Source organism: Crotalus tigris, unplaced genomic scaffold (assembly GCF_016545835.1).
Source record: "Crotalus tigris isolate CLP2741 ecotype Arizona unplaced genomic scaffold, ASM1654583v1 scf7180000017601.7605149639:7615979, whole genome shotgun sequence".
NCBI classification, from domain to species: domain Eukaryota; kingdom Metazoa; phylum Chordata; class Lepidosauria; order Squamata; family Viperidae; genus Crotalus; species Crotalus tigris.
The window spans coordinates 1,631,139-1,655,357 of record NW_024096505.1 but is presented as its reverse complement, the minus strand read 5'-3'; the positions used below and the strand labels follow the sequence as shown (position 1 = coordinate 1,655,357).

General features: G+C 35.5%; 1 protein-coding gene across 5 annotated transcripts in view; it reads left to right on the top strand.

The window, feature by feature from the left end:
- Nucleotides 1–2,213: 2,213 nt before the first annotated feature.
- Nucleotides 2,214–24,219, top strand: part of PKNOX1 (PBX/knotted 1 homeobox 1) — a 30,216-nt gene continuing 8,210 nt past the window's right edge. Inside the window, exons 1-11 of one of the 5 annotated variants that reach the window (XM_039368759.1) lie at nucleotides 6,543–6,944; nucleotides 8,913–9,023; nucleotides 10,360–10,457; nucleotides 12,740–12,842; nucleotides 16,025–16,155; nucleotides 17,092–17,263; nucleotides 18,911–19,081; nucleotides 19,390–19,467; nucleotides 21,774–21,873; nucleotides 22,550–22,647; nucleotides 23,346–23,474. In XM_039368759.1, coding sequence (XP_039224693.1) covers nucleotides 12,792–12,842; nucleotides 16,025–16,155; nucleotides 17,092–17,263; nucleotides 18,911–19,081; nucleotides 19,390–19,467; nucleotides 21,774–21,873; nucleotides 22,550–22,647; nucleotides 23,346–23,474 — 930 coding nt within the window. In that variant the 5' untranslated portion in view covers nucleotides 6,543–6,944; nucleotides 8,913–9,023; nucleotides 10,360–10,457; nucleotides 12,740–12,791. Of the gene's footprint in view, nucleotides 2,758–6,542; nucleotides 9,024–10,359; nucleotides 10,458–12,739; nucleotides 12,843–16,024; nucleotides 16,156–17,091; nucleotides 17,264–18,910; nucleotides 19,082–19,389; nucleotides 19,468–21,773; nucleotides 21,874–22,549; nucleotides 22,648–23,345; nucleotides 23,475–24,219 lie in introns of those variants that run through there. The other 4 variants (XM_039368744.1, XM_039368752.1, XM_039368736.1 and 1 more) reach the window with 4 other exon arrangements.

Here is a 24,219-nt window from a genome sequence, read left to right as displayed (position 1 = left end):
ATGGCCTCATTATCAGCATCTTTCCCCCTATCTATCCTTTTAACAAATGTGCCTGTTGAATTCCTGAAATTCAGCAACCTGAACCATTTGCTATTTCAGTTGGTCCTATAAAAATATAACCTCTATGGGTCTGATACCTGTATTTTTATTACCAGAATCATAACTTGTTATCTTATGATTTACAATACATAGGAACATCGTAAAGTGGAGCCTTGCTGAAAAAATTCATAACAGTATCGCAAAGTACTCTCAAAATTGTTTACTCCATACTTTAAAGTGTTTGATTTCTTTTAGCCTATTAATATGGTGATTAATTTGTTCACATGCCCTATTTATTTCAAAAGTCTCAAGATGAGCAACAGCTTAGTTGTTGATTCCACTTTTTAGAAGGAAAAAATTGCCCCATAAACAGAACACTTGAACATGCAGGAATTAATAACTTCACTTAGTTACTGAATAATCTCTTATTTCAGATTGTTAGAATTGATACACTTTTGTGACAAACATAAGAACTATTGGGATATTATGGACGTCAACTAAGTTATTGTAATTGAGGCTTCCACCTATATGGACATATGCATAAAGTGACAACAAATCAAATTCAACTTGAAAGATTGCTTTTTTCATAGGCAATAGAAGATAACAAGATTTATGCTTCATTCACGCTAAGAGTTTCTATATGGTGAACAACTAAAACAGGCAAGAAAGAATGTACAGATAGTCCTCAAGTTATGTTAACAATTGGGACCGGGACTTGTTACTAAGTGATGCAGTCATAAAGTGTGACATCATAGGACATCGCTTAACGATGGCAATCGTGGCAGTCCCAGTTTCCATTCAGTTTCCAGGACTGCACAGGTCGTTAAGCAGGAAGAGGCAGGGATCCCAGGCAAGGAGGACAGGATAGTATGCAGATGCCACAGGAAGTGTGTGTGTGGGGGGGTGTTCATGGGCAATTGTTATGCAGGTAGATTAGAGGGCTCTTTAGGTGGATGCTACAGAGTGCAGGTGGGACACTGGGGATCACAGGCTAGCAGGGGATGCTGTTGCTGTGGTTGATCTCATACTCTGTAGTAGAGCTTCTTGGGAGAAAAAGCAGAAGCAGCAGCTTATAGGAACCACTTACGGCCTTCCCTGCTGGCTTCCCACAAGCAAAATCAATGGGGAAGCCAGCAGGAAAGGTTGCAAATGGTGATCATGTGCTTATGGGATGGTGCAACAATAATGTTGCCAAGTACCCAAACTGCAATCATTTGGTTGTGAAGTTACTGCAACGTATAGAACTTCAAGGACTAGTTATTAAGTACCACTCATTCAGCACCATTGTAACTTTGAATTATTGCTGAATGAATGGTCATAATCCAAGGACTATCTGTTTCAGTTAAGGAATTGGTTATTTTTATTCTCCTTTTCTTGTACTAAAAGTGAGAGTGGTAAAAAAGATTCCACAAAATTCTCACTTTTACATGAGCCTTATGTACACTAAAAACATATGTAAATGAAATTATACCATACTATTTAATTTTAAGCAGTTTTTGACACTTTAAAGGGGGAAACCATCACTATACAATACTATTTTAATATAATTGTGTGTGTGTGTGTGTGTGTGTGTGTGTGTTCCATACAAGTATTAGTTAACTGTTGAGTATAATTGTCAAATAGTATTTGATGAGTGGACATTATTAGACAATGTATGTATTTGCCTTGAATTAGATTATCATAGCCTGAAAAATGCATAACGCTTCTAAATTTGAAGCTAGCGTATATCTGCATTTACTCTTATATTGTTTTGTACCAATAGCTAACAAATTAACCTTTGGAAGTACTGCAAAAGTGTTATAGTTTTACCATTACCAACAGCATTTTTAGAAATATTTATAGCTCTACATCTAGCTATAACTGGGTGCACAAGGAGTTCCTTTAGATCAGAATGAGCTGTAATCTTCTGGAATCATTCTTCTTCAAACTCTGCAATGGGGTTCTTAGAATACGGTAATGTATTGGGGAAACCAAACCAGTCTCGTTAGTTTATGTCATACGAAACCAAGTAACAGTCAGTTGCGAATGCAACCGAAGAAGGGCGAATGCACCGAACAAAAATAGCAGCAAATTGCCAATACCCCAATTACTGATGACTATCATAATTCTGAATGGAGGGAGATTTCGACCTGCCCATTTATATACTAAGATGACTTCAATATTAGGGGGGGAAATAATACGAGCTTTTAATTCAGGAGAACAGAGGTGTACGGCACAAACAAAACGAACCGAAGCCATCCGGAACAGCATCCCAGTCCATCAGGATCACCCTGGGGGGGGGGGAAACACCATGATATGACGTCACAAGCGCCTTCGGCCCGGAACGGAGGTTTTATGAGCTTTATCCACCAAATCCGGAGCGGCAATACTAGGAAAGTTCTTCCATCTCTCAAGCTAAGAGAGGTGGGTGGCACCCTCCTTCAACCTAACGAGTATTCATAAACGCAATCCAGCCTCGCACCCAGGCCCAAGGGGACGGTACTTCTCTCGCCGCTCCGCCCCTTCACTATGGCGCTCCTCTGAGTGGGCGTATCTAAAAACACGACGTGCCCCGCTCCCTTGCTGAATATTGATGAGGCGTCTTTCGAAGCGTGTTGTCGTCTCCCCTGGCGCGCCCTCCAATTGGTCGAGGCCGTGTATGCGTGCTGACGCACATCGCGGCGGTGCGGGTCCCGATTGCTGCAGCCGCTTGTCAGTGTGACGAAGATTGGCACCCAGGTAAGCGCTGTCACTCAAACCTGCTCTTAGCCAGCCAGCCATCCATCACGGCGCGCCCGCCACCAGTATCGGCCGGCTTGGCTCAGTTGCGCCAACAGATCCGGGATGTGCGGGAGGCATGGGGGGAGGTGAACCCGCAACATGGAAAAGCGGGATAAGGGCATAGGCACCGTAACTTACTCGGAGGGGGGTTAGGGGCGTCGGCGGTCTGGAGCGAGGAAGGAAAGGGAGGGGGAGTGAGGAAGTTTCTGGAACAGCCGCCGACTGGCCGTTGCTTTTGTAGGAGGAGGAGGCGGCGGTGGCGGCGGGCGGCGGCGGCGCGCGCACCGAGGCAGGGGAGGTGGCGCGCGCCTGGAGGTGGGAGGGGGAGAGAAAAGGGAAGCAGCTGTTCGTGGTGCGACGGGTGGGGGAGCCGCGAGGGCGGTATTTAAAGGGGCCGTTTCGGGGGCATTCCTGTAGACCTGGAGTAGCAGGAGAGGAATTGAACAATCAGCGGGGTTTCCCCTACAGCCGCTGTTCCTCACTCGCTTCTTTTTCTAACGCGCTCGGGCTCTTCAGTCTGTTCTCGCCTAGGCGTGAGAGAAAAGCCCTCCCCGCTCCCCCCCCGTTCTTCCACAGGTTCACAGCTCCCTTTTCGGAGCTTGAAATAATCTCCCTTTTGCACGTAAATTGACGGGGGGGGGGGGAGGAATTCATAGTGAAATATTGGGAAATCCGAGGGGATTGTTGTTATGTAATCTGGTTGTCAACAATAAACGTGGAGGGGAGCTCTATCTCCGCTTTGTTTCTGAGCCGTCTTTGGGTGTTTGCCTAGCGACCTGTTTTCAGTCATGTAAAAATCAGGAATATATATCTATCCCACGAATTTGTATCCCCTGGCTAAGTTGAAAACGGCACTAAGTGACGTTAATGCCAGAGCTTGGCAAAACTGGAAATACGAAATATTTTTTTATTCAAGTACTAAGTGTTGAGTATGTGAGCAGATAATGTGTACTTCTTGCCCTGTTTGATATTGGTTAGCATTTTGTAATAACCACTAGCTGTGTTTATTGTGATAGTTGAAGATTGCAACTTGAAAAAGAACGCTAGTTTTCCACTTCATTAGTTACAACAGTAAGCATTTAAATGAGTGAACAAACTGTATCTTTCAAAGTTATACTAAGAACCTTTTTCCGATAATGCACTTCGAAGTTTTAGATCCCTTTTTTTTATTTTGAGCACCAAAAACAGCAATAATATAAATAATGCTGCAGAATTAGTTTAAGCACAGATTTTGAAGGATTCATGATAACGTAAATGCTAGGTGCAAATCTGGAAATTTACCTAATAGAATGTTAATAATCAAATGTCATTTGCAATTTATTGCACACATGAAAATTGCACATGCCTACAGTTTTTACTGGAAGTATAACATTATGCTAAAATATCAAAGACTTGTTTCAAACCACAAATTTTTTTCTGCTTGAAAAAAATGGAACTTTAATATGCATAAATGTAGCAGATGGGTGTGTGTTATCTAATTTTGTATAAATTTTGTTCAGCTGGGAGAATAATATAGGGCATTATAACCAAGTTCTTACTCAAATAATCTTACTTAATCAGTAAGCTCCTGAAATCTTGGTGAGAATTGGGTTCATCTTTTGATAGAAAAGTGGAGGCCGGTGGCACCAAGAATATATATGAAGCTGAAGAAATCCTCCATTCTTGAAAACATTGAGTCACACATGGGCATTTTTTAGTCTTCTGACACTAAATGTTAGAATAAAGTCTTGAAACCAAAATGTTTAGGATGCTGAATAGGCCATGAAATGCTTTCAGATTCAGTCTTCAGTAGGTGCTTTGAATGTGTGAAAATGAAATGTAGCATCAATTTGCAACATTATAAACAGGTGTATCTTCCTGGGATTAATGCAAAAAAAGTTGCAGACAGATACTACATTTGGTGCATTTAAAAAAAAAAAACCCTTGGGTATTGAATTAAAAGTGCTACATAATGCTAAATGTCCTGGTAAATACTGCAGATGAATGTAGTAAGAAATGAGGCTTGTAGGGATGGTTAACTTTACAGAGCTACAGTTACCATTTTATTTTAGTTTAGCGTTGGCTAGAAATGGTTCTTTTAATAACAATTTCAGTAATATAATGCCTACATAGAATAGTAAACTTTGATTGCATGTTGGAATGTATTTTTGACTTCACTGAGCAAAGCAATATTGAAGCTCTAACAAATTGTAAATTGGCAGTTCTAAATAATAGGACAATAATTCAATTGAATTCCCGTTAACTTTCTGAGAATTGATTTTGAAAGACAGGGTATCAATCTAATAATAAAGAATCAAAAGTGATGCATTTCTTGAGAGTCAAGTGGCAAAAAAGTTTTAATATAATTATTGTTACTCCTGCTATTTTTATATTTGTTTGTCTTACTGCTTTGACCCTACCTCACTATATTAGGAATAGTCATTTTCATATTGTAAAATAATTGTTCATCCGAAAATATACTTTTATTTTCTAGTCCAGTTCCACAGTTTGCAATTTGCGTTAACTATTTGACTAAGAGTCACAATCTTTTAACTATTTTAGGAGTATATTAAAGACTTGTTTATAATTACAAGGCAATGGGGCTATGAATGAAGGTACAAGGAAATGATACATTGGTATCCTTTTGCAACACTATTTTATTGTAACTTGTTGCTTGAGACAAAAACTGAAATTCTTTTAAATGTTTCAGTTACTTGGCCTCATTTTTAAATTTTTAATGCTCTGTATAAAGCATATTTTGCATGGGCCTTATATTTGAGTAGTATGCTGATAACCACATCCAAAAAGCAATCTTTTACTTATATTTAATTAAAATAAAACCCTCAGCAGTATAATGGTTACATTCCAATTGTAATTTTCCTACCCTCTTAAAAATTACAATTTTGCAGCCACTCTTTCAGGAATTATAATTGATATCACTTAGTACCTGTGTACACTACCTGCCTGTGATATTTTATTAAAATAATGTAATTTTCTGACATTACTTTCAACTTTACATTCAATGTTAATATAAAATATTTTTAAACCATCATTTAGTTACAGATTTGAGGCAATTATTCAAGATTCAGTTACTTGGACTATTGGTTATTCAAGTTGGGATCACACAGATAATTCTGTTAGCTGGATGGTGTATAAATGAGAACATAAATATTCTAGTCAAAGAGAATTGGGCACAAATGTTCAAATCTTGGTTTCTTGAATCAGATTATGATTTGACATATCAGTTTATAAATGCTGTATTTAGTACTCATTTGGGAACAAGACCTGCTGAAGCAGTAGCAATTTATTGCCAAGTAAAATCCATTAAATGAACTGCTTGAACAATATCATAATATACTAACATATAAGTAATCTATCACAAACATGATACTGTATAATGGCAGCATCAAAATAAAAAGTAACCAAATTACACAATTTCTTTTTCTTGTAACAGTTTGTATTTCTGCTAATGAAAATATTTAATTCTTTGAAGAAGGTATAAGTACAGGTGACTTACAATATAATTGAGCCCCACATTTCTATTACTAAGTGGAGCAGTTGTTAAATGAGTTGTGCCTCAGTTTGCAAATTTTTTATCACAGTTGTTAAGCAAATCACTACAGTTTTTAAGTGAATAATGTTCTGGCTTCTCCCATTGACTTTGCTTGTCAGACGTCAACTAGGAAGGTTATAAATGGTGATCACATGACTCTGGGACAACTGTTATAAATACATGCCAGTTGCCAAGTGCCTGAATTTTGATCATGTGACCATGGTCATAAGTGTGAAAACTGGTTTTAAGTCTCTTTTTAAAGTGTTGTTGTAACTTTGAACAGTTACTAAATGAATGGTTGTAAGTTGAGGACTACCTGTAACTTGCTTTGGCATTGTTTATAATCTGTAGATTCCTATTCAAATAGAATAAGTATAATTCACTTACAAGACTATCAGCTACTCTCTCTGAAAGAAACATAGTTGTGTGCTTTGTGTTGCATCCATCCCACTAATAAAGTCAAAATTGTTTAATTGTGTACTGAAAATCATTCTATAAGACACTTTTCTGCTTTGTTTCATCTGCCATCCCAGCAGAGATGTATGTATTCTGAGCACTTCAAAGCAGCTGCTTTGAGTTTTGGAACAGCTGCAGCTTCAAGAAACAGATCCAGGTATGGCTACTAAGTGGCTCTCCTGAGATCTGGACATGTGTGTGCATGCACAAAATGTGCTTCCTCTGGGATAGCCAATAAGGCAAAGTGCTTTGTGGAATGAATAAATGAGTTTAATTTGGATCACATGTATAACAAGGTATTTTGGCCTAAATTCTTAAATTACCGTGTGCAAAATGTAAATTCTTTTAAGGATTCAGAAATACTGGCTGGTTTTTAAAACAATGTAATAGTTTTTCGGAATAGGAATCTATATCTAATTGTTTACAATTCTATCTGGAATGTTGACATAAGGCAATTTTATTGGGTGTATTTCAAAGTGCTGATTGTCACCTACTACTCTCTTCATGGCACAGGATTTTGTTACTTGCAGGACCAATGTTATCCATGTATCCACCCACTTTGTGGGGTGGGGAGAGTTACAGTGATATGGATATGAATGCTGCTTCAAGAGTAGAACATCCAGGTGTAATATGTTTTTGTTGATGTTTTTATTTTCAACCAGCTATTTGCTGTCCAGAATACTATGTCAAGTGGGTAGCCATGTCAATTTGAATAAATAAACAAAACTTTGCTTCAGAATAAAAGGCTGGATTTAATTTAATAGATTTTAGAGTTATGACAATATTAGTGTAAATTTATGTTCCACATTAGTGAGATTTAGTTTTTATTCACATTCTTTTAATGATATATATATTTAAAGTTGTTACAGAACTACTCATCTCACTATATAGGTTTAATTTAAAACTATAATACTTAAAATATAGCTTACAAGTAATATCATTTATACTGTATTACATATCACTGATAATGAATTTATAGGTAATTGCTTCTTATAATAAATTATTCAACTGACAGTCTCTTTATACTTTAGTAACTGTGTAGGAGATAAGAGGTATGATAATAGTAGCAAGATAGTCCAGTGGTTAAGGCATTAGGTTAGAAAGCGAGTTCAAATGTTGCCTTAGCCATGAAAGCTACTTGGGTGATTTTGTGCCAGTCACTCTCTTTCAACCCAGCCCACCTCACAGGGAAAAATAAGAGGAAGAAGGGGCATTGAATATGTTCACCACCTTGACTTGTTTGTAAATGCAAATAAATAAATACATAATTGTAGGCAGGCATTACTAACTTATATTTGCTATGTTGAATACATAGGAAGAATTTATTACATGATATTTTATAAGAAAAACCTACATATTCAGTATTATAAACTTTTAAACTGTGTCAAGGAAAACAACTTTCTCTGAATAAAAACAATTACAACTGTTTTTTGAGTAGCATTAAAACAGTATGTTGATTTTTTTTTAAAAAATTATTAAATATTTAAGTGAACATTTAAAGACAAAGTGGCATATATTCATATAAATGCACAACATAAATATAATAGTAATTTTTATAATTACAAAGGCCTTGTTACATTTGGAAACATTTAATTCATTGCTTTCTGTGGGCTCATAATCACACTATACTATAATATTAGGATTTACTGCAGTATGTGAATCCACTAATTGTGGCTTAGCATTATAGAAAAAATTGGTCCAATATTTTATTCTGCCACTAGTGATAAAAAAAAAAAAGTTTGGTTTAGTTACTACAAGTTACGGTTTTTGAAAAAAAAGTATAAAACATGTTTCTTCTTAGCTGGATAGTCTACACTATTCTTAAATTCTACTATTTGCTGCACTAATTCTTGTACACCAATTTACAGTAATAAACCAGCATTAAAAAAAATAGGATAGACATTTATTATAAATAAGAAGAACCCTATTAGCCTTTTGTCATTTGAGGGTAAGATATTTATAAAAATGTAGTAATCCAAAAAAGGTTTAATAATGAAAACAACTACTCCAAGAACTGGATTGTTTCTGGCTTGGAACAGATGTGACCAAATATGTATATCACAATTGTTGGAGAACATATCAGGTGTGAAAAGAGGCTCATCACTGTTTCTTGACTTTGCCACAGCATTTGAAAGTGCATTTCAGCGGCACCAACTGCAGAAGATAAACTTGTTAAAATAGCCTCCAGAAGCAGCTGTACAAGGAATCATGAAATTCTGTTCATGGTGAAATGCCTGTATGTACTGAAGTGGAGTACTGTTACATCTTCCTTTCTGTTTAATGATCCACACACACATACTAAAAGTCTTTGCCATCCCCTTTGATGAAGCAAAGTTTGAACAGTTTTAATACTTTGATTCTCAAATTGGCTACGCTGCCTCAACCTATGAAGCATTGACATAGTTCCTCTGGCAAGAAAAAAAAGCAGCGGAAGCATTATTACCAATATGCTTATTGATCACTAATACTATTGATGCTCTTGCTGCATGGTGCAAATTTTTCCAAATGTTCTGCCTACAGAAAATATTAATATTTCAATCTATGATAAAATAGTAGATGAGACAGAATGGCGCAGCAGCCAACCTATGATGGTGGATGAAATTCAAAAACACAGAAATCTGCATAGTTCCATGCTCACTTCCACTGCTGTGAAAATCACCTCCTGTTGGTTATAAAATACAGCAATCTGTTCCAGGAAGATGATGTAACAAATCTTAGATTCAGCCTAAAAGAAAAAAAGCAACTGGCTCACAATAAAGTTGGAGAAATATATTGCATGATATTAGTGGATCCATAACACCTACAGTCACATACTAGTTATATCATGAGTCGTTATCAAATGTTAGCTAAGGTCTTCAAGCTCAACTCAGCTTTTAACAACACATTCAGATATTTTTGTGTTAAGATTTGTCATCAGAAAGTGAATTGAAATTTTAAAAATATAATTATGGAACTAATTTCAAATTTGTTCTTTTTTCTTGTGAACATAGTACTACTTAGAATTCAAATTATAAGTTATGACTGAACTATAAAACACATCATTTTTTGAAAATGCTTTCTTTGTTAATGAAAATAATTTAAATCTGCTTTTCTTATTTCTCCGCTCATGCATAGGCATATCAATTATTTTCTTCAAATGTTGTCTTATATGTTGCATTTTTCTTAATTTAACTTTTGAAACTATCAAAAGTTGTATGCATATTCTTTCACCATTCTTTTCCTGTTTCTCTAAATATAAAAAAATTGTAAAACTGTAAACTTTTTTCTTTTCCTAATATTTTCTTACCCTTCTGTTATATTCTACCGGTAATTCTTTTTCAGTCTATAATTTCTATTGTAACATGTTTTATTTTTCCATAAACATTTTTATTTGACCAATATTCCAATATGAATTTTGGAGGAAATTATGTACTGCTTGGTTGTTGTTTTTTCTTCTTCCACTAGAGACAAAATTGTGTGCCTGTATTCCCACAGATTATTTTACTAGAAGTGTCAAATAGTTAAAAAATAATTGTTGCTTCTATGGTTATAATTAATTCAACTAAATGAAAATTGATCTGCTACTTACTTAGGCATACCCTTCCCAGGAAATGAATACCAGAGGAGTAGTATGATAAGTAATTGAAAAGCTGGAAGTTATTTGCTAAGAAGAGGGGGAAAGCATTGATTGGTAAGCACTATTTATCTTACTACAAGAAAGAAACCCCAAAACCAATACCTTGCTGATCAGAGTCATTATATCAAAAATAATCCAATGAGCAACTTCCGCTGGTCCTGACTCCTGGAATTTCCTTTACTAGCCATCAACCAAATTATTTTCAGTGTAATGTCTTGCAGATCTCCGTACCTAAAGATTGCAATTGCAAGATTTTTCTATTAATGTCTCCAGAGAGAGCCCTCAAAATAGAGAAGTGCTATGTGATAATTTGCTCATATTCTATGCTGATACATTATATTAATTGATATATTTATCCCTTTCACCACTAGAACTTGTTTCTTTCTTTCTTTTTAAAGCATCATGATCCTCATAGGATTTGTTTGAACTATATTTCCATGCAAAATTAAAAAATACAGGGAAGGTTTATTTAAATCCTTCTAGTTTCAGCAGTTAATATCCTGTTTTGAGAATAAGGCAATAATGTCATCACAGAAAAAAAGAAGACTCACCCTGAAATGCTCAATGGCCAGCTTGGAGAGAGATCCAGTTGAGAAACAATGGTACTATTGGTTGCCTATTGGTCTCCGGGTCCAATTCAAGGTGTTGGTTATTACCTTTAAAAGCTCTATATGGCTCAGGGCCAGGTTATTTGCGAGACTGCCTACTACCTCATAGTTCCCTTCATCCGGTTAGATCCCACAGGCTGGGCCTCCTTCTGGTCCCGTCGGCCAAGCAGTGCCATTTGGTGGGGCCGCGGGGGAGGGCTTTCTCTGTGATGGCGCCCACATCTTGGAATCAGCTCCCCCTGGAGATTAGGACCGCTCCCACCCTGTTGGTTTTCCGCAAGCTGCTTAAGACCTGGCTTTTCCGGCAGGCCTGGGGTTTATAAAATCTGACCCCTGGATGAATGTTATTGTATTGTTTGTTTTGTTATGTTAATGTTGTGTTTTTATTGTTAACCGCCCAGAGTCCTGCGGGAGTAGGGCGGTCTATAAATTTTAATAAAAATAAATAAATAAATAAATAAATAAATACTACAGTGATGGGTATTGACATAGACAATATCTTTCACTTGATGGGTATAGATGAAAAAGCTTCCTGATAATACATCTCTTTAACAATATTATATTTCTATATAATGAAGTTCTCTCTTTTAAAAACGGTTAAATGCAGGAAAATTTGCATCACAGTCAGATAATTATTTAACAGTTTTTAAAAGAGAGAACTTCATTATATAGAAATATAATACTGTCAAAGAGATACATTATCAGGAAGCTTTGTTTTGTTTCCTACTTCTATATCTATTGAATGTTAATGGCAGAGCAAAAGAACCCTTGAAGATTCTTGCTTCCTTCCAATGCTCCTTTACTTTTGAGAACTTTGGAGGTTTTTGAAAATGTATAAAGCAAAGTGAAGAAAACTATTTTACCATCACCATTATTGGATACAAACTATAATACAAAATATAAAGCAATTTATATTACCTTACATAGAATATTTTCATGAGGCTACCTGCATATTTCCTTCAATTTTTTGAAAAACCACATATTTTGCCTATTCTTATTACAGTGTACATAATAATTTGAGGTATCATCAAAGATTCTGTGGACTGACTCATCCATATAAGTCACACAGATATAAACTGTGGTGATTGAAAAAAATGCTCTTATCATAACAAAAATGGCTACTTCTAGCCTGTATATGGCCATTTTCAAAACCACATGGGAAAAATATACAACTGGGCTAGATGTGTAAATCATTTTTTTTTTGTAAATTAAGGATGTGATGAATGTGAGAGAGAAGAATTAAGATAGTTATAGATGGGTGGTTACCTGTAAATGTGACAACAGATAAATACAAGCATTTTTGGCTGTGTGTGAGAAATATTATTAAGTTAATCTTTGTGCCTTGGTTTAGCCATTGAACAGTTTTCAGATAGAAAAAGTGTACACTAGTGTGTTAACAGGGATTTAAAAAGAATCATCTGATGCCATGACTGGACCAGTGTCCATATTCATTCAAGAGAGAATAATTTAAAAGAACATTTTTCAAATTCCAAGAAGTTTGGTTTTATTTTCTTCCAGATATTTTTGTGGTACATTTTCTATTTCTATTTATTTTGCATTTGAAAACACATGTGCAATTTGGATGAAAATTATGATTATCAGTATTTTATGATGGTAACAAGCATATGTAATGTTATAGGAAAGAATACATTTTTCAACTGTGTACAGATTTCAATATTTTTATAATTTTCTTTAAAAATACTAATATTCTTTATGGTTTCTTTTCAGCAAAAAAATTGATGTAAGATATGATTTGACTTCAAAGCAATTCTCAGTAACCATGATGGCAACGCAGACATTAAGTATAGACAACTATCAAGATGGGCAACAAGTAAGACATTTTTTCCAAAAGTTCATCTGATACGGATTATCTCTAGTATGCAGAAATCATGCTTCTGACTTATACATTATCCATTTTTTACAAAGTTCATGGATTTAAAATTGGATATTATCTCGTCATGAATCTAGGTTAAATAAGCTCAGTCTACTTCACTCTTCTTGCTGATAGGAATGGTTAAACAGATTAGCATGGAATGCCAACTGGTTTGTTTAGTATAATATGCGAATTGATTTTATAGTTTTCTTTGCCGAACAACTAAGGATCAAAAGCCAGTTAATATTTCTTCTCAACATTGGATTGTGAAGGGGTTAAAGATCCAGAATCCATTATATCTTGAAAAACTTTCTGCAGTTGTTTGAATCTTCTCACTGTCAGAAGCAAAAAGAGTCAATCAGATTCTAATAATATATTGTTGATTATAAAATAAAGTAAAATAAAACTAAGTAGGCATGAAGTGTGAATATAACCAAGGTGGAATCTGAATGGCAGAACTTCCTAATAATCATTTGAAGTATAGATGTTAGGAACCAGAGTGGAACTTGCCTCTGCTGACTTAAGTTCTTTTGCTTGCCTTAAATATTCAGGGAAAAAATGTGTTGAATAATACAAATGTATTCAGCTATTGATTGTGTGTTTTAATAATTGTTTTAGTATAGTTTTTAATTGTTTTAGTTATGTTTTATTAAGACTGTGAGTCATTACTTGTGCCTACATAAGTCTATGTGCCTGAATGAATGAACGAACAAACGAACAAACAACATTGATTTATTTTCATTATAACACTTTTATTTTCAACTGTTTTTTTTTTTTTTCACTGATCTGTTTTCTTCCATTGCCTAAAATGAACTATGGCCACTTTAGTAGAAATCTGCCATTTTGCTAGGGGCTGACCATTGCTTAGAAATGAAAACCACTCATCTTTTTTGCCCTGTAAAAAGATTGGATTTCTATTTCAAACAAATTAGTGGCTGTAATATCTTTGGATTTGTAATGTATTACAAACTAAGATAGATGCTTAATTAAGTCTCATTGGCACATCCCTTCTTACAAAAATAATAATAATAGGCTGCCATCCATTAGCCCAAACCTCCTAACACAATGGGGTCAAACTCAATTTCATTGAGGGTTGCACCAGCATTATGGTTGCCTTTAAAGGGCCAGCTGAGTATGGTTGGGTGGACGTGGTTGCATGATCAGAGTCGGGTCGCCACAACTAGGTGGGCATGGCTGGGGGGGCAGCAGGGCATTGGTGGTAAATGCTGCTGCTTATGGTGGGGATATGAATGGTGGTGGCACGTAGTGGGGGGCAGCCAAACTGCCATTTGGTTTTAGGCTGGAGTCCAGGTGCAGAGGAAATGGCAGTGGAGAGAGGCCAAAGTGGGAAGCCCCTGCCCACTCCTGGCGGCTTCCCATTTTCACGCCCCCCCCATGTTCTTGCATCTGCACGTGGACTCTAGCCTGACACCTAAGGTTGGTTCAGTTACTGCCTCCACTGCCTGCCCCCACCGTTCAACCCTCTACACACTGCCAGTAGCCGGCCCTGCCACCCCTGCACCGCCAGCACCAGCAGCACGCAAACAGTGTTTCCCTGCCACCCCACTGCCAGTAGGCCAAGGCAAGTGGAGGGGTGGGCATAGCCTGGCAAGGAAGGGGGTGGGGTAGCCTGGTTGCATGGCTCCAGGGTGCACGGGTGCAGTGTGCATGGGGTAGCTTCGGGGCTGGACTCGGGGAAGAGCGGGGAGGGGAGTTCCGGCTGCTTCTTGTGGATGAGGGCTCCCCATCCTTCCTGTTCTCCAGGGCTGTTGGGGGGGTTGGCAGCAGATGGGAGGCTTGTCCCATATGTGGGTTGGAGCTGGAGGATAAGGTTGGACAGCTGAGGCCAAGTGGGCAGGGGTGGCAGCATGGTGGTGACACAGCAACTGGCTGGGGTGCTTCTTTGCAACCCCACCGTCTGTCTTTGCTTGCCCACAGCCACTGCTGCAGGGATGGGGCGGTTGGGTGGGGGTGTGTGCCCAGCATGTCCAGAGGGCCAGATTGTGTGCCTTCCTTCTGTGTCTATGCCTCCGCCTGCTGCTTGGAGGGCCAGCCCAGTGGCAATGGCGCTCAGACTTACCTGCACTGTGTGGGCTATGGAGCCCAAGGTGCGGTTGCTGAGGGCTCAGCACCTCCCGTGTGCATGTCTGGTGGGGCACCCAGCTAAGGTGGGCCGGGGTGGCAAGAGCCAGTTCCTCACAATCTCTGGGGAAGCCCCACAGGCTGGATCTGGGCCCATTGCAGGTCAGATTTGGCCCACGGGTCTTGAGTTTGACATGTCTGTCCTAACACATTCAACTAAGGAGATCCTACATTTTTTACTAATGAATCCCTAGATAAGTAGAAAGAAATGTACTTAGAATTTTTCTGCCCAATTCCAAACCTTACGCCAATGTCGAAATACAAACATAGTTGTGTTATTATGCAAAGTTGTACATGGAGAAGATTTTAACAAAGAATTCCCATATTAAATAGCTTGAAGCTATAGATATAAAAAAGAATTTATAAGGGGAAAGAGCGATAAGGGGGGAAATTAAAAAAAGTCAATCATATATGCAAAATTCCAGATCATGTCAATTAGCTAGTGTAGTTAAACTGTTTATTTATTAACTGATTGAATCAGTTTCCAAAATTTTTCACATACTGTGTCCTAACAAAGGAATAGATTTGTGCCAATCTGAAACATTTATCTTAATTAAAGTTTTTTAATTGGAAGGATATTTAAACTTTTTATGTTTTTGACCTGTGTATACATGTACATATAATAGTAACATAAAAAATAACACTTGAGTTTGATTCCCGTTGATTGTATGGAGAAGTGCATGCAACTTTTTTAGGAATGATATACTTGTATGTCAACAGCAAGACACAGAAAGATTGTTAACAGATCTGCCTGGTTATATTATCATTGCTTAAATCTTCAGTTTATGATCAACCACAATTACTTACTGAGAAAAGATATAAGAAAAATCATATGTCTATATCCATCTTTTTATTTTTGTTAACTGCTTGTACTTTTTGTACAGTTGCCAAGTCATACCAACTTTCTGGCCATTTAGTAAGCTCTTTGCTCTCCCCTTTGCTTGGAAAACAAACCATTTTCAGTGCAGCTGGTAATATAAAGCATCTTTCTTTTCTAGCAAATGCAAGTAGTAACAGAATTAAAAACTGAGCAGGATCCAAACTGCTTAGAAACAAATGCAGGAGGATTGAGCCCTTCCCCAGTTGAATCTCAGACACCGATGGATGCAGACAAGCAGGCTATTTACAGGTAGTACTGTTGACCAATCTAAGTGGTAAAATATATTATTGTCTTTAATCTGTAGAGTGATTGTTTTCAAACTAAGGGTGAAGTTTCTGGGATGTAGTAGGAAATCACAGTTGAAAGAGACCATACAAAACTCAATAAGAGGATAGGATTCTGAAGCCTTCTTCCTTTCAGTATCCAAACTCTTCTGTGTTTCACCACTGTAGCCAAAGTTGAGAACTCCTGCAATTTTATTTTCTTGGGTGAGGTCAGGTATACCTTATACAATGCTAGTATAAAATTACGTGGTATAGAATAAGTATCGATCCAAGTGCACACACAATGTAGAATCAGTACTTAAATAGCTACTTGAACTCAAACATTTAATAGCAAGCGCACCAACAAACTTTATATATTTTGAGTTCTTGATTAAGTCGGATACATGTCTTCAGCCATTTTATTACATACTTAAGTTAGTGTTCTTCATGTTTACAAGAGAGTAAGTTCTATTAAAGTGAGGCTGGCAACTTACTGAACTAGCGTAGGATAGCAGTGCATATTCTGTTTATTTAAGTAAGATTTTGTAATCTTTATTTCAGATTAAGAGTTTCTGTTTTAATATAGATTTTAAAATGTTCATATTCATTATATTTGTATCTCACCACAATCATGAGCAAACTCTTGGTGCTTAGAACTTGAAAAAAAAATAGTAAATAACAATAAAAAATAAATTTACACTTGAGAATGCAATATAGTTTCTTCCCGACAATGCACAAGTAGATTTAAACAGTAAACAAATGATTAGTTTTCTATTCCAGGTTACTTTAGCCATGAATATGTAGATTTTAATTGTTAATGTAATTTATTTTATTATTATGCGATGTCTAAATTATACATATTTTGTCATATTGACTTAGAGAATTTCTTTAGTCTTATAGTTTGCTCATCTTTAATTCCTAGGCACCCACTGTTTCCCTTATTAGCACTGTTATTTGAAAAATGTGAACAATCTACACAGGGTTCAGAAGGCACAACATCTGCAAGTTTCGATGTAGATATTGAAAACTTTGTTAGGAAACAGGAGAAGGAAGGAAAACCCTTTTTTTGTGAAGACCCAGAAACGGATAATTTAGTAAGTAAAAACATTTTAGGAAAAAAAGTGACATATTAATTTATGTTTCTTTTGTTGTATTTATACAAATCTTGCTATTTTAAAATTATGTTTATTTTAACTCTATTTCTTTCCTTGAAACCTGCAATAAAGTATTCTTTGTTTCCAACATGGCCATCATAACAAATAAATATGGATCAAAGGAAGGAAGTATTTCTGCATACATTTCCAAATAATATTTGGCAAACTGACCTTTTTTCCATTACTTTTTGACTGTCCATTGCCAATGATTTTTAGTAGCTTAACATATAAAAACAGTAAAAATATGGCCATCTCCTCATATAAACAAGCTGTGCATCTCCACAAACTACCACAACCCCTAGTAAAAGAGATTGTTCCCCCAAGGAAGTTTCTTTTTCCCCCTCTCTTTGTTAGATAGTTTCATTTAGGGAATAAAATGAAGTTACAAAGTGCCTATCTATTTAAATGACTACAAATTCAGAAAGCACTGAAATAAAGTATTTTTTTAAAAGATCATTAAGCAAAATCTGTCAAAGTTTGTATTCCAATTAATGTTTAATGAACTGGTTGTTAAATAATATACAGGTGGTCCTTGACTTATGATAACAATTGAGCCCAACATTTCTATTGCTAAACAAATCAGTTATTAAGTGAGTTTTGCCTCATGACTTTTCTTGCTGCTGTTAAGTGAGTCGCTGCATTTCTTAACTAGTTTTTTAGTAACATGGTTGTTAAATGAATCTGGCTTCCCCATTGACTTAGCTTGTCAGAAGGTTGCAAAAGGTGATCACATGACCATGGGACACTGCCATTTTCATAAATACAGTACATGCCAGTTGCCAAGCATCTGAATTTTGACGATGTGACCAGGGGGATGCTGCAATGGTTATAAAGGTGAAAAATGTTCATAAGTCACTTTTTTTCTGTACTGTTGTAACTTCGAACAGTCACTAAACTAACGATTGTAAGTCGAGAACTACCTGTACTGCAAAGTAAAGCAGCATTAGCCAGTTTTTTTTTTATGAAAGTCAAACTCAAGGTTTATATGAATTCTGTTGTATAACTTGAGTAGCAGTATAGTGTGATTTTCAGAAACCTTCTCCAAGTGACTTTGGTATTTTAAGGTGAAACTTAACAGTAATCAAATGAAAGATCCTCTCCGTAGTCATTTTCATTAAAAGAAAGGAAACAGTGTTCTCTGCTAGACTTTTCCTCCCAAATCTTAGCATTTCAATTACATTCAACAGCCATGTAGGACATATTTTTGTTTCTTTCTTTTTAATAAAACATCATATTTTTATTTATAATTGTCTTGTGTTGCTTAAAAAGTAAAGATTAGTAGATACTGAAAGACAAGAATATAAATATAGTAAATCTGTTTGCCAGCAAGTTTTATTCTACTCATGTTTAACATTAGGCAAAGCCCTTTTTCTCTAAACATATTATTGTTACTACTATTATTGTTTTGTGACTTTATTCTGTGTATTTAATCACATCTTTCATTTTAATGATTGTAAATTATAGTCACTGAACTTTATTGCAAACTCTGTCACTGAGACTGGATATAAATACAGTATTGTCAATAAATGTAAATGACGCGCAGACGTTTTTGTATGTTGTTTTAAAATTCTGTTTGTTTATTCTCAGATGGTAAAAGCAATTCAGGTTTTACGAATTCATCTGCTTGAGCTAGAAAAAGTTAATGAGCTCTGTAAAGATTTTTGTAGTCGTTATATTGCATGTCTAAAGACTAAAATGAACAGTGAAACTCTGCTAAGTGGGGAATCTGGGAGTCCTTATTCACCAGTACAACCCCAGGTAACTTTCATGATAAATGAAGCTTATTTTCTTAATTGTTTTGTAATGTACCATATTCCAAAAAGATTCAAGATAGATAAATGTAGATTTTTAAAAATTTAAGTATAATATGCCATTTTAATAATTTGATTGAATGCATAACCATACAGTTTTAAAATAGATGATCTATGACTTGCCAATTAACAATGTTTAAGTCTTTGTGATGTTATTAAAAATACCAGGTCTCCCTTGTGCAGTTCTTAGTAATCCGGTACATGAAATTGTAATTCTTAAAGAATGACTATAATTTGTCAACTCTTTGTCTGCAGTCCAGCAACTTTAAACATGATAAAGATAGCTTGGATTTGCTGGAGCAGCTGTCTTCATGGAAAGAGTCACCAGAAAATGTGAGCAGTAGAGCAAAATTGACACAATTATCATTACACTTCTTTGGCACTGTTTCCTTGGCCTAAGTTTTGGGTTGGCTTTGTTCATCTCATTGCAAATAATGGCCCAGTCCATGATAGGGAAGTTCTCAGTGCAGGAAGAAAGCTTTTGATAGCTCTCCATCATATACACAAGACTTAAGAGCATAAAGTTCTTCTGATTCAATAGCTAAATCTAAGCATAAGAAACCATAGGCATAAGAGACCAGATGAAAAAATATTAATGAGCAGAAATCACTCATCTCATGAAATGCCTCTTGTCCTAATTGACTTATGTCGGGAGAGGAATTTAAGAAAATCTGCTTGCAAATATTAGACTAAGTCAATTTGGAAACAGACTGTTACCCCCTTTTTGCACATCCAAGTACCTCTTGACACAGTATTAATTGCACTGTTTTCTGCCCTGTTAAGATGAGAAACACGGAGAAACACTAATGTTTAAGCCTTATGGCTTCACATAATTAAACAACAACAAAAATCTTGAAGTTCCCCTATAAATCCAATAAAATAAAATTGAACCGTTTGTCTTAACCACCCAAAGTATATTAAGCAAGGCCACTGGCAATCCAAAGATCAACCACCATTGCATTAACTGAAGGCATGAAAAGCTAACCTGAAACAATACGGATTATAAATGTCCATCACTAACCTATGGGCCTTTATTTTGCTGCATAACATTTTTATTATTAAAATGTGTCCCAATTGGCAATTGAATTTTTATAATAGTAATGGAAGTTGGGTGATTTTTCCACCAGTTTAAATAGTTATTAATTTACTATTTCTGTTTAAATTTAAGTAGTATTTACATTTCAGAATGAGGTCTGCCAAATTAAATTCTTGATTTATTGGATCAGAGTTTATGGAAGATAAAATGCAATAGTAAATAAATCTCTGTGTGATAATTTATGAACAGATAAACAACACAAGCATAAAATCCAGTTTGGATTTAATGGACATTCTGTTCTAACCCTTCCTCACTATTATACCTCTACTAAAGGCACTATATTGCTTATGAATAGGCTGTCAGGGCCAATCCAAAATGCTGGTGTTAAAGGTAAAAAAATCCTCAACAGTGCAGTGCCTGGATATATTGGACAATAGCTTGCAAAATTGATTCTTCCCATTCAGTCTGGTCCTCAAGAGATAACCTGAAAGTTCTCATCATTCTTGTGGTTATTACAGGAATTCTCTGAGAGAGCCCCTACCTTTGGGGATACATTTCGCCCAGAGGTCCAAGCATCTCCCACTTTCCTGAAATTCCATAAGCAAATTCAAAATGTTTTATTTCCACATGTTTTTGACTTCAGCTGCATGACTGATGCCAACTATTTTGGTTTGACCTTTGCTTTTGATGGTTTGTTTTTGATATTGATTTGGATTTAGTTATTCATTATTATTATTTTATTTTATTTTGGGGGATGGAGGTAGGGATGTTGTGTGCTGCTCAGAGACGCTTGAGATTGGAATGGTATAAGTGCTATGAAAAAATAAATCCATTAAATAGTTTATTATATTTATCTTTATTACTATAAGAACCCTCCTAGAAACCCATTGGAAGCATATATTTATCATTACAGAAGAAAAAATAAGTTAATTATGAATAGTCTAAAATATGGATATATGTTTTTAGAAATTTGTTCATTGAATTTCATTGAACATTTCATGCCAACCTCATGTCAACTTATTAAACTGCATTCTTGCAATTCATATATTAGATTGTATTTTATTTGATGATTTACTAATCTGAGTAAATATTTTAAACTTTAGCAAAATATTTAAAAAATCATTTTTGCTGCTTAGGTTTAAAATGCTCAGGAGATCTTTAAGACTGAAAGCCTGTACAATTTATTTATTCTTTCTTTTTTTAAAAAATAAAATCTAGGTAAAATACCAATAGCCATTTCCAAATATTCCTCCCATTATGTCTAGCAATTTGATATACAAATTCAAGCTTTCATTATGTAATAGTATTGAGTGGTACAGGAACTAGTGTGTGGTTTAATTATAACTCCACATTATTATGACTGTTTAAACTATTCTATGAATATTTCAGTATTGGAAAGAGAGCTAACTTTTTAGAATCAACATACACAATTTATTGCTTGTTTATTCTTTTCATTGAATTTTTTTTCATAACAGGCTTTTTAAATCATACTTATCAATCAACATCGTATTTTTTCAATTCTCTGATTTGAAATTATTTAACTGAAATCATGGGAACATTCATAAATATAAGGCTATGTAATTCTTGTTGTTACTCTTTCTAGCCAATTCAAAGTGCCATCACAGGTACACTGAGTCCCCAGGGGATTGTGGTACCTGCATCAGCACTGCAGCAGGGAAATGTAACTATGGCAACAGTTGCAGGTAAGAAACACTAAACATTCAAATGTTGCATTTTATCTAAGTGTGTGAATATATGTGTTTATGTGCTTCTGGCTGTTTAATAGTGTCTAAAGAGAAAAATGTTATAAAAGTTATTCTTAATACATGCTACCTATTTATCTTGAGATGAATGGAGCACCATTTTAAACAATAGCTTTACTTTTCAAAGAGTAATTGTCTGGTCTTACTCTTCTTATGAGCTAATGAAAAAAAATGAAGGCAAAACATATATTTGAGTAATTAAAAATATTCACAGCATAATAACTAATTTACCTAATAATATTAAATATAGTTAAAACATTCTTAGTTATGTACGTGGCGGAGGTTAAAAAGTAAAAATGCTGGTTTTGGTAGCAATATCAAAACCCTGACTCTCTTGTTTATGCACTGGCATCATATATGTATGCAAAGGAGCAGGGCTTCAGTTGCACTATTGAGACTGCCATTTTGACTTTTGGGACCTTGGGGGGACTCTTACCTGAATTTCTGCTTCCATAAAAGTAAAACATTCTATGGGATCAGAAAAAATAATCAGTTTTGCATTTAAAAAATAATTTTATGTTTTAAACATACCTACATCCTGTATCTCTAATAATAACTATCAATTAATCTATTATCTCTTGTTTCGTTATTTACTTGATTGCTGCATTCTTTTAAGGTGGCACAGTATATCAGCCAGTAACAGTGGTCACACCTCAAGGACAAGTAGTAACACAAACACTGTCACCTGGAACCATCAGGATCCAGAATTCACAGGTTTGTTTCACTCACTTCATAGAGTGGTTTAAAATGGGAGGAGAAGTGAGGATTTTAATAAGCTGTGGAAAACATAGATTGAAAATACAGGTTGCCTGTATAATAGTTTAATTTTTTTTTTGATATGTGAAATGTGGGGGAAAAGTTAAAAAACATCTTCCTATACCCATCCATAAAATGAGTGGCAGGAACTGCGTTTAATTTTCAATATTCAGAATCAGAGAGATCTCGGAGGGCACAAAGAAAATTTGAGTACTCATACATCAGAAGGGCCACATCTTTGTCCCTGACAGAATATGTTGTTTTACACATTACAGTGTTCCTGATTTTCCCCCATAAATATAAAAAGGATAAATACTGCTTGTAGAGAATCCATATTCATCCATTTTAATATGCAGTTTGTGAATACTATGCTTGAATGTTCACATAAAATAAAATTCCACTAAAATTCCCTATACATAGAAAACATCTAAAGAGCACAGGGTTAAAACTCTTTCTCCTAATCTGATAGTTTTTCATATGTTCTGTTAAGAACCGAGCACTGACATATATAGCTTTTGCATACAATCTGAAACAGTACATGTGTAGCACTCCTCTTATTTTTAATGCAAAATATGTGCTTTTTAATTATTCTTATGAAATATTAAGGATTTTTGATTAAATCTATAATGTTTTAATAAAGTTGTGCTATTGCATAGCTCCAGTTACAATTAAACCAAGATTTAAGCATCTTGCATCAAGATGATGGATCATCAAAGAATAAAAGGGGCGTTCTTCCAAAACATGCTACAAACGTGATGAGATCTTGGCTTTTCCAGCATATAGGGGTAAGAATTGATCTCAGTGATTGGGAACACTTTTTAAAAAAAATCTTACTGATTATAATTTTACCTATTTTATTGATTATGTGCCATCAAGTTGGGTTGAGTCTTCATGACCAGGAACTGTCCCCAACTTGCTCCTTCTAATCTTCCAATGGTGCACACATTGCTGCTGTAATTGACTCCATCTGTCTTTTCTCTGGTCATACTCTAGGACTTCACACATGGTCAATAATTTAAGCTTGATCATTTGTACTTTGAGTGAGAACTCTGGATTGATTTATTCAATGATTCATTTGCTTGTTTGCTTGGCTATTTTCTCCTGTACCAGTTTCATTAAGGACAATACTTTATTCCGAAATGAAATGTTTACAGTCTATTTCTATAGCTCCTACTGAAAAACAAGTTAAATTGATTTGCTAACGATGAATCAGACCTTCAGTAACGCTCTTATGTAAACTTGTGATTTTCTGGTTTTATTTCATTTGTATGAGGATTTTTTTTTTAAATCATGTGCTCCTTCAATCAGTAGTCTTTTGAGAGCTATAATTAAATTTCTGTCAATCTAAGCATTTCCTCAGGGTTTGGAAGAAATTCATTATATAAAATGAAGTTTAGTTATATGCAGAAGCAGGATTCTTATGTGATTTGTTTTACTGAATGTACTCCATACTCAAAGGGCCCCATGTGTTGTTAGTTTAGGATCACACATTTATCTTGTGATTTATATAGTCATAATCAGCTTATTCAT